General features: G+C 55.4%; 1 protein-coding gene across 1 annotated transcript in view; it reads left to right on the top strand.

The window, feature by feature from the left end:
- The first annotated feature begins 2,376 nt into the window (after positions 1-2,376).
- The window catches only part of SART1 (spliceosome associated factor 1, recruiter of U4/U6.U5 tri-snRNP), a 12,029-nt gene continuing 4,430 nt past the window's right edge, over positions 2,377-9,975 (top strand). The window contains exons 1-9 of the mRNA XM_059710912.1: positions 2,377-2,767; positions 7,068-7,125; positions 7,510-7,565; positions 8,200-8,326; positions 8,445-8,550; positions 8,819-8,896; positions 9,008-9,107; positions 9,192-9,334; positions 9,453-9,698. Of these exons, the coding sequence (XP_059566895.1) occupies positions 2,455-2,767; positions 7,068-7,125; positions 7,510-7,565; positions 8,200-8,326; positions 8,445-8,550; positions 8,819-8,896; positions 9,008-9,107; positions 9,192-9,334; positions 9,453-9,698 (1,227 nt within the window). The 5' untranslated portion in view covers positions 2,377-2,454. The remainder of the gene's footprint in view (positions 2,768-7,067; positions 7,126-7,509; positions 7,566-8,199; positions 8,327-8,444; positions 8,551-8,818; positions 8,897-9,007; positions 9,108-9,191; positions 9,335-9,452; positions 9,699-9,975) is intronic.

Below are 9,975 nucleotides of genomic sequence, written 5' to 3'. Positions count from 1 at the left end.
CACTGTGGGATTTCCTTTCTTAAAAAAATATGTTTCTATTGATTTTTAGAGAGGAAGGGAGAGGAAGAAGGGAGGGACAGAAACATCGATGTGAGAGTAACATCGATAGGCTGCCTCCTGCACGCCTGCCCCCAACTGGGGACCGTGCCCACAACCCAGGCATGTGCCCTGACCAGGAATCCCAGGAATCAAATCAACGACCTCTTGGTGCATGGGTTGATGCTCAACCACTGAGCCACACTGGCCGGGCCAGTGTGGGATTTCTGGTGGTGGAAGGAAGAGACTGCAGTTGGGAGTAGGAGATGGCAGGTGGACAGGTAGCAGGTTTAGCTTGTCGGCCCAACCCCGCGCCCCCGCCCCCCGCCCCTGACTGTCCCAGCCACCAGCACCCAGCCACATAGCCTTGGGGGTGCTCCGGAGGAGTGGGGCATCTCACAGAGCAACAGCTGTGATCCCCACTCCTAGTTTCCAGCATGTATGCTGGGTCCTAGAAATTCAAGAGTGAATAGGACAGGATGGCCTCTGCCTTTGAGAAATCCCAGTCCCATGGGGGAGTAGGGCGGACCTTTAAAGGGCATGCACATCACACCATAGCAGATGGACCACATGGGGGCCACGAGATGGAGCCACTGGGGTGAGGGTCAGGAGGGATTGTGTGAACTGGGCTTTTAAGTAACTTTGAGTTATAGCCCCTCTCCTCAAGGAAAAAAAAAAGCTCACACACACAATTGTCCCGAATTTTACACCCAGTTTCAGGGGGTTCAAAGACACACAGCTCTTCAGCAGCTCCTTAGCAGTTCACAGGTTAAAAACCCAACCCAGAGAACATGGGAAGGCAGCATGTGCTGACAGTACTGGTTGGAGGGACTCAGAGGCTGGGCTGTGGAACTTGGGGTCTCAAGGACAGCATGCTGGTGAAACAGGAATTTTAGGGGTAAAATAACACAGGTTTAGGAGGTTTTAGAAATTTTGGAAATTAAGGGGACCATGGAGGGAGCACAGAGCTGCAGAGCCTTAGAAGGTGTATTTCCATAGAATAGGGAAGCTGAAAAGTTGCAACAGGTACATTTCCATAGAATGAGGGAGCTGGGGACAGCAAAAGGCCTATATTTACAAAATAAAGAGAAGGAAGCCCTTCATCCAGAAGAAGAAAGCCCAGAGGGAGTAGGAAAACAAGAAGGAAGGAGGGGGGAGAACCTCATGTGTCCCATGTGAGGTTGGACCTTTGAGCCCAGGAGTTACTATAGTAATCATCTAAGTCAGTGGTCGGCAAACTCATTAGTCAACAGAGCCAAATATCAACAGTACAACGATTGAAATTTCTTTTGAGAGCCAAATTTTTTAAACTTAAACTATATAGGTAGGTACATTGTTATTAACTTAATTAGGGTACTCCTAAGGCTTAGGAAGAGCCACATTCAAGGGGCCAATGAGCCGCATGTGGCTCGCGAGCCGCAGTTTGCCGACCACGGTAAGGGAATAGTGACCAATCAGAGGGGATGTCAAGGCATCAGGATCTGCAGCCTTTATAAGCCATAGGGAAAAAGAACTCTTCAGGACCCGTTCCCCCTCCCCATTGGGAGTCAATTCTGTGGGACTCCTTCCCTTTCCCCACATGGGAGTTTGTACTTATCTATATATATAAAAGCCTAAGGGACCTAACGACCGAATGACTGGTCGACCAGTTGCTATGATGTGCACTGACCACCAGGGGGCAGACACTCAACACAGGAGCTGCCCCCTGGTGGTCAGTGCACTCCCACAGCCAACCTCCCACAGTCTCTACCCCAGGCTGGCCAGACACCCAATAGGCCTGATCACCAGCCAGGCGAGGGATCCCATCCGTGCAGAAATTCATGCACCGGGCCTCTAGTTCTTCAATAAATCTCCACCTTTGCTATACTACTCTCTGTCCGTGGATTCATTCTTCCACTCCAGCGGACAAAGACTCCGGGTCCCAGTCCAAATATTCTGTTTCACTGGGTCGTCCAGCACCCGAAGGAGGGACGGTCCCAGGGAGTCCATTAGCAGGACGTCTCATTGAGCAGCGGGAGCTGTCCAGGGAGAGTCTGTGTGAGGGACAGCTTCTGTGGCTGGGGGTGTGCAAGCGGAGGGAGGCCGGGGAGGCGCCGTCGGCTCTGGGGATGCCCCCTAGGTCCCCATAGTTGTGGGACCCCAGAATCTCAAGACCATCCCAGGTCCACGCACCTGCAGGAGCCCGCGCGCAGTCTGACCATCCGCTCCAAGACCTCTACCCGAGGCAGCTGCGACTGCGCGCTCGGGCTCCGACCCCGGCTTTCCCATGAGCCTCTGGGGCCGGCTCCGCAGCGAACTACGGAAGCAGCCGCTCTTGCTTTCCGGCAACACGACAGCGGCCGCTGGGCGACCCGGAAGTTTTCCCATTTTGCCTGTTCGGGGCTCGGTGGCGGCCGGGCTCGGGGCTGACGTGCCGCCATGGGGTCGTCAAAGAAGCACCGCGGGGAGAAGGAGGCGGCCGGCACCACGGCGGCGGCCGGCACCGGGGGCGCCACCGAGCAGCCGCCGCGACACCGAGAGCACAAAAAACACAAGCACCGGAGCGGCGGCAGCGGCGGCAGCGGCGGCGAACGACGGAAGCGGAGCCGGGAACGGGGGGCCGAGCGCGGGGGCGGGCGGCGCGGGTCCGAGACCGAGGCCCGCAGCGGTGCGCACGGGCGGGAGCGCAGCCAGGCCGAGCCCTCCGAGCGGCGCGTGAAGCGGGAGAAGCGGGACGATGGCTACGAGGCCGGTGAGGGCGGGGCCTGCGCCGGGGCGGCCGGGGCCCGGGTTTGAAGGCACTGAGCGCCCAGCACTCCGGGCGGGGGCGTCCGCAGGCTCTGTCAGCACTGACTGAAAGGGCTTCTTCAGGGCGTTTGGGGTTAACGGTTGGCTCCCTCTACTCAACTGTGAGGGCAGGAGCTTTGTTTTCAGTGGCGCATCACAGGCCTTCAGTAAATGGAACGGGTGAATGAGTGGATGAATGCTGAATGAACGAATGAACGAATGAATGAATGAATGACGTGATACCCGGGTGTACGGAGGCAAGAGAAAACCTGGCATTGGGCCGCGAATCGGGCGGGGCTCCCAGCAGAGGTAGAGGCTAGTAGGGCTCCAAACCGAAGGGCCCCCGGGCCCTGCTAGGAAATTGGAACTTTGCCCTGAGGGTGGTAGAGAGCCATGATCTGAATCTGATTTGGGGAGCGAGTGGATCGTATGCGTATTTTGCGGCGATCACGCACTGAGAACTGGGTCGGGGGTAGTCGGGCCGGGCCAGGCGCGGCCTGCACCCGGGCAGCAGCAGTGGGCGCAGACACTCGGACAGACGGACACTTCAGTGATGGGGGAGGAAAAGAAGGAATTGGGGACGAGTGGACTTTTGTCTTGAGCAGCTGGGTGGGCGGTGGTGACATCCACTGCAGCTGAGGAGTGTGGGAGGGAGGCCGACTTTGGGGGCAAGATAATGAGCTCCGTTTGGGAGAGCGTTGCGTCGGATGTGAACCGGAGACACCTGTAGAGAACCCAGGCTTCGGGCCGGGTGGGGCAGTTAGGGAGAGATGAGCGGTGAGGTGGCCAGTGAAGTCCCCTGAGAGAATGCGGAGTGAGAAGCCAGGGCCAGGAGTGGAGCCTGAGCGATGCTCATATTTTAGTTGTGGGCGGAGCAGGACACTACAGAAAACGAGGTAGAACAGCCCGAAAAGGAAAACCATGGAACTTTGTGTCATGGGATCCGTGTGGAAAGTGTATCAGGAGAAGGAATGGCCAAGTGTCAGGCACCCCAGGAGATCAAGCAAAACCGGGAAGGGATCCACTGGGTTTAGAAAGAAGGGGGCTGGTGACCTTGAAGAGTCTGGAGTGGTGGGCGTCCCGGGTCCAGCCGGGGTAAGAGGAGGTGGGTTGTGGGGTGGGAACGCAGGAGGGAGGAGCATGTGGTGGCAGCTGGTTGGGGCCCTCGGTCTGAGGGTGTCTAGCTTCTGTTTGTGTGATTAGTGAAGTTATTTGCTGTCTATGAGGTGGGCAGAGGGAGTTTGAAATGCATCTTTTTTTTTTGGTCTACAACATTTATTGTTCGGATTATTACAGTTGTTCCTCTTTTTTCCCCCCATAGCTCCCCTCCACCCGGTTCCCACCCCACCCTCCGCCCTCACTCCCCACCCACTGTCCTCATCCATAGGTGCACGATTTTTGTCCAGTCTCTTCCCGCATCCCCCTTACCCCTTTCCCCCCCAAGAATAGTCAGTCCACTCCCTTTCTATGCCCCTGATTCTATTATAATCACCAGTTCATTCTGTTCATCAGATTTTTAAAAAATATATATTTCTTTATTGATTTTAGAGAGGGAGAAGAAGAGAGAGAGAAACATCAATGAGAGAGAATCATTGATCGGCTGCCTCCTGCACGCCCCCAACTGGGGATCGAGCCTGCAACCCAGGCATGTGCCCTTGGCCAGAATCGAACCTGGGACCCTTCAGTCCGCAGGCTGATGCTCTATCCATTGAGTCAAGCCAGCTAGGGCCATCAGATTATTTATTCACTTGATTCTTAGATTCACTTCTTGATAGATGCATGTTTGTTGTACATAATTTGTATCTTTACCTTTTTCTTCTTCCTCTTCTTAAAGGATACCTTTCAGCATTTCATATAATACTGGTTTGGTGGTGATGAACTCCTTTAGCTTTTCCTTATCTGTGAAGCTCTTTATCTGACCTTCAATTCTGAATGATAGCTTTGCTGGATAAAGTAATCTTGGTTGTAGGTTCTTGGCATTCATCACTTTGAATATTTCTTGCCATTCCCTTCTGGCCTGCAAAGTTTCTGTTGAGAAATCAGCTGACAGTCGTATGGGTACTCCCTTGTAGGTAACTGAGTTTCTTTCTCTTGCTGCTTTTAAGATTCTCTCTTTGTCTTTTGCTCTTGGCATTTTAATGATGATGTGTCTTGGTGTGGTCCACTTTGGATTCCTTTTGTTTGGGGTTCTCTGCGCTTCTTGGACTTGTAAGTCTATTTCTTTCACCAGGTAGGGGAAGTTTTCTGTCATTATTTCTTCAAATAGGTTTTCAATATCTTGCTCTCTCTCTTCTTCTGGCACCCCTATAATTCGGATGTTGGTACGCTTGAAGCTGTCCCAGAGGCTCTTTTTGGATTCTTCATATTTTTGGATTCTTTTTTCATTTTGCTTTTCCGGTTGGGTGTTTTTTGCTTCTTCGTATTTCAGATCTTTGACTTGATTCTTGCGATCCTCTAGTCTGCTGTTGGAACTCTGCATAATATCCTTTATTTCAGTCAGTGTATGCTTAATTTCTAGTTGGTCCTATTTCATAACCTCGAGGGTCTCACTAGATTACTTGAGGGTCTCACTACATTTATCGGTGGTCTCACCAGACTTTTTGAGGGTCTTACTAAATTTATCAGCGGTTTCTAGAAAGTTCTTGAAAAACCTTAAAAGTGTGGTTTTGAACTCTATATCCAGTAGTTTGCTTTCCTCCATTTCTGTCATTTGTGTCCTGTTTCTTTGTCTCCGCATTTTTTATGCTTCCCTATGTTGATAGAGTGGCTTTCTGTGCTAGGTGTCCTATAGGGCCCAGTGGCTCAGCCTCCCCAATTACCTGAGGTGGACACTCTTGGTGCACCCCCTTGTGGTCTTTGTGCACAGTCTTGTTGTAGTTAAGCCTTGATTGTTGTAGGTATCACTGGGAGGACCTGACCTCCAGGCCAATTGGCTGTGAGAATCAGCTGTGTCTACAGTGGGAGAACTTCTGTGCTGGAGACACCCTTCTGGGGCAAGACTTGCTTCAGTGGGGCTTTGGTGCTCACTGATCTGCCCCCTGAGTGTGTCCTTTATGGATCTGAGGAGCTGCAATCTGGATGGTCCCGCTCTGACCACCGGGCACACTGGCTCCTGGATCTCTAAGGAGGTGCTAATCTAGCATCTGCCTGAAGCTACCCAGCAGGAGCCAGCTGTGAAGCAATGGGAGTTGCCCTGGAGCCTTGGGTCAGCTGCAGTTTGTTAGGTAATTTTCAGATTGCAAAGGGCCAGGCCTTTCATATGCAAAAGCCTCCCTGCATGGCTTGGGCGGGGTGGGGTCCCAGGGGATCAACAGGGTGGAGCAAGCAGCCATGGCTGCGCTCAGAGGCCCCACTTCTCAGTGTCCCGGCAATCGCTGCAAGCCCCTCCAAGAGAAAGCTGCCCTCGAGTTCCGACCGATGACAGACAGTCCAGTTTCTCCCGTATGAGTCTGGGTCCCCAGAGACTCACCCGGAACTGGAGCTCAGAGCTTGAGACTCCCTCCCGATTGAAAAAGACAACCATGTCCTCAGCCGCCAGCCCTCTCTGCGTGCGCCTCCTCTGAGTCTCAGTGTGCTTTTCTCTTTCCTTCTAGTTGTAGAATTTCCACTCAGCCAGCCTTCCTGTGGTTCTGGATGATGTCTGTTTCATCTTTTAGTTGTATTCTTGAAGTGGTTGTGCTAAGCAGCAATCTCTGGTGTTTACCTATGCCGCCATCTTGGTTTTCCTCTGAAATGCATCTTTATGTCTGTGTTCCCAACATTCCACACAGGGCAGGCACCACTAAGTCCATGTCTTGGCTACATGAGTTGCAGAGGACGCGGTCACGCACCGCCGCGGCCCCTGCCTTTGGGAAGTAACCGGCCCAGAAATGACCAGCCATGCTATGGAGTTTGGGGGGAGCAGTTCATTCTGATCAAAATTGAACAGGACTTCGGGGAGGTGGCATTTGTCAAGTCAGAGTGAGGCCAGAGAGGGCAACATGGGCTGAACACACAGCATCCGGAAAAGGGAAGGGTAGCAAAGTGAGGACTCCAGAAAGCTGGGCATTTTGGGTCAAGAAAGGCAGGCATGTAGAAGAGGTGGGCTTCTCAGAGGCTGGAACGGGTAGGAGGAGTTACTGGGGTGGGAGAACGCTGCTGCTCTCCGGGGTCTCAGCCAGGCCTGGTGCTGGTGAAGGGCCTCGTCTTTGGCCTGCAGCTGGGGCCGAAGACATGGCCTCTTGGCTTTGTGCGCAGCTCCTGAGCCGCACTTCTTGTTGTTCCAGCTGCCAGTTCCAAAACCAGCTCCGGAGATGCCTCGTCACTTAGCATCGAGGAGACCAAGTAAGTACTGTCTCCTTCGTGCCCCCCTTTTTGCTCTGAATCGGGTAGGTCTGGAGCAGCTGCTTTCGGGGGGCTTCCAGACACGTGTTCGGGCTGGAATTGGAGGTGCCACGTGAATCAGGTAGCAACCACTTGAGTTATAGAGGAGGCCACTGAGCCCCAAGAGGAAGGACGGCGTCCCATGGGTGAGGGCAGGCCTGGCCCAGTGCCCCTGCTCCCTGATTTGGAGGCCAGTGCCCTTCCCTCTGCCCTGACTGCCTGGGTCAGACCGTGTTTGGGACCCCTGGGACCATTCAGGCCCCTCCTGCTCTCACCCCGTCTGTCTGGAAATGCACTTGGTGCCCGTCTTTTGGACAGCTCCTAATATGTTCATCTCGTCCTCAGTAAACTCCGGGCAAAGTTGGGGCTGAAACCCTTGGAAGTCAATGCCGTCAAGAAGGGTGAGTGTGTGGCTGCGGATGGTGGTGAAGGAGGGCATTTGGATGGAGGAAAATGGGGTTGGAGCGCAGGTTCAGGGCCAGTTAGTGGTCTTGTGGGTGTACTTGCTGATAGGCATGGGACTCCTTGCTTTCATAATGGCACTCAGCTTATCCTCTCCCATTCCTCCTTCCCTTCCTTCCTCCCTCCCTCCCTTCTCTCTTTCCATCCTCCCTTCCTCCCTTAGTTTAAAGTGAAAGAGAGTTCACTAGTGAAACAGTGAGACTGAGAGTGGCTGCTCCACAGACAGCAGCTCAGCTTATTTACGTTTGAACAGTTGGCGTTGCCCCTCACTCTGGCCGTGAGGTAGCATTATTTGGGCTGAGAGATGTGCACAGTGGCTACAAATTGATTGGGGGTTTTGAGCTCTTTTTAAGCATGATTTGAGGGGCTCGGGAAGGCACGGAGGGTCCCGTCATGCTGTGTGGGGTGACACGGGAGTGTGGGGATAAAGTGGCAGTAGGGAGGTGAAGGGTCCTTCCCCCTTCTCCTGGCCCCTTCTGGCCCCCTGAGCTGGAAGGGGGCAGGGTGAGTGGCTCCCTCCTCTCCCCACCAGCCATGGGCAGGCATAGCCTCACGTCTGGGCCCCCCTTCCAGAGGCGGGCACCAAGGAGGAGCCCGTGGCAGCCGATGTCATCAACCCTATGGCCTTGCGACAGCGAGAGGAGCTACGGGAAAAGCTGGCAGCTGCCAAAGAAAAGCGCCTCCTGAACCAAAAGCTGGGGTGAGGGGGTCTCAGCCAGGGCGGGCAAGGCAAGGGCCCGAGGAGCTGCCAAGGAGCTCTGCAGTCGGGGTGGGGAAGCTGGAGCTGGGCCCCCAAAAGGTCCCTCTTTTCCCTTCAGGAAGATAAAGACTCTGGGGGAGGATGACCCCTGGCTGGACGACACTGCAGCCTGGATCGAGAGGAGCCGGCAGCTGCAGAAGGAGAAGGACTTGGCAGAGAAGAGGGTGAGGCCCTGGGCAGCTGGGGGTGGTTGCCCAGTGCCTCTGGTGGCCTGACCAGCTGGTGAGGCAGGAGGCTAACCCCTGGGAAGTGAGGCTGGGCTCAGAGAGGTAGGAGGTTTGCGGTCAGTGGAGTCTGTTTTGATTCTTAGTGGCTTGCCTGCACGGCCTGCCCTTTTTTCACTCCCACTTGATAAAGCCTGAGTGTCTTCTGGTGAACCGGATGGCCTGAGGTCATAGGCTCGCCCCCCCCTCCCCCCGCCTTGTCCTGTAGGCCAAGCTGCTGGAGGAGATGGACCAGGAGTTTGGTGTCAGCACTCTGGTGGAGGAGGAGTTCGGGCAGAGGCGGCAGGTGAGGTTCTGGGGCAGTGGGGTTGGGGTGGCACTGCTGTCCTGGTGCTGGGATCCCCGGGTGGGGTGGGTCAGGGCTCCTGACTCCGCCGGACTTGCCCCTCCCTTCTAGGACCTGTACAGTGCCCGGGACCTGCAGGGCCTCACTGTGGAGCATGCCATCGACTCCTTCCAAGAAGGGCAGACTATGATCCTTACCCTTAAGGACAAAGGTGGGTTGAGCTGGGTCCTCTGGTTGGGGACACAGGCACCGCTGATCTGGGGGCAAGTGTGAGTGGCCTCTGCCCTGTCCCCAGGCGTGCTGCAGGAGGAGGAAGACGTGCTGGTGAACGTGAACCTGGTGGATAAGGAGCGGGCAGAGAAAAACGTGGAGCTGCGGAAGAAGAAGCCGGACTACCTGCCCTATGCAGAGGATGAGAGTGTGGATGACCTGGCACAGGCAGGCGGGCCGCGGGGGCGGGAGCAGGGAACCTGGGCAGTGGGGCCATGAGGAATGGGTGGCTCTGTGGCTTTTCATGAGCCAGGCTGGGTCCCAACCTGTACCTCTTGCCTTGCAGCAAAAACCCCGCTCTATCCTGGCCAAGTACGACGAGGAGCTGGAGGGCGAGCGGCCGCACTCCTTCCGTTTGGAGCAGGGCGGCATTGCCGACGGCCTTCGGGAACGTGAGCTGGAAGAGATCCGCACCAAACTGCGGCTGCAAGCTCAGTCCCTGAGCATGGTCGGGCCGCGGCTCGCCTCCGAGTACCTCACGCCAGAGGAGATGGTGAGCCCTCAGCTACTGCCCACGCTTGTCACTGGGGCGGTGAGCTAAGGAGGGCGATTAGGCTGCCAGGGGTGCTGGTCCTTGTGGAGGAGCAGTGATTGGCTGCCCTGGGGAGATGCCAGGGAGGTGGTGGGTGTAGACAGAACAGGGCTGTGGGCCAGGTGGACCTTGCCTTCATGTTCAGGCTCTGCCACGTAGCCAGCCTGTGCCTGGGGTGAGCCGCTTAACTGTGCGTCTGAGGCACCTGAGATGGGGTGGGAGGAGCACTGTTAAGGGGCTGTTGCCAGGGTTAGCGGTCTGGCGAGCGGCCATGTTA

This window comes from Myotis daubentonii, chromosome 9 (genome assembly GCF_963259705.1).
Source record: "Myotis daubentonii chromosome 9, mMyoDau2.1, whole genome shotgun sequence".
Classification (NCBI taxonomy): domain Eukaryota; kingdom Metazoa; phylum Chordata; class Mammalia; order Chiroptera; family Vespertilionidae; genus Myotis; species Myotis daubentonii.
The sequence above is the reverse complement of the archived record's forward strand: the minus strand, read 5'-3'. Positions and strand labels throughout refer to the sequence as shown.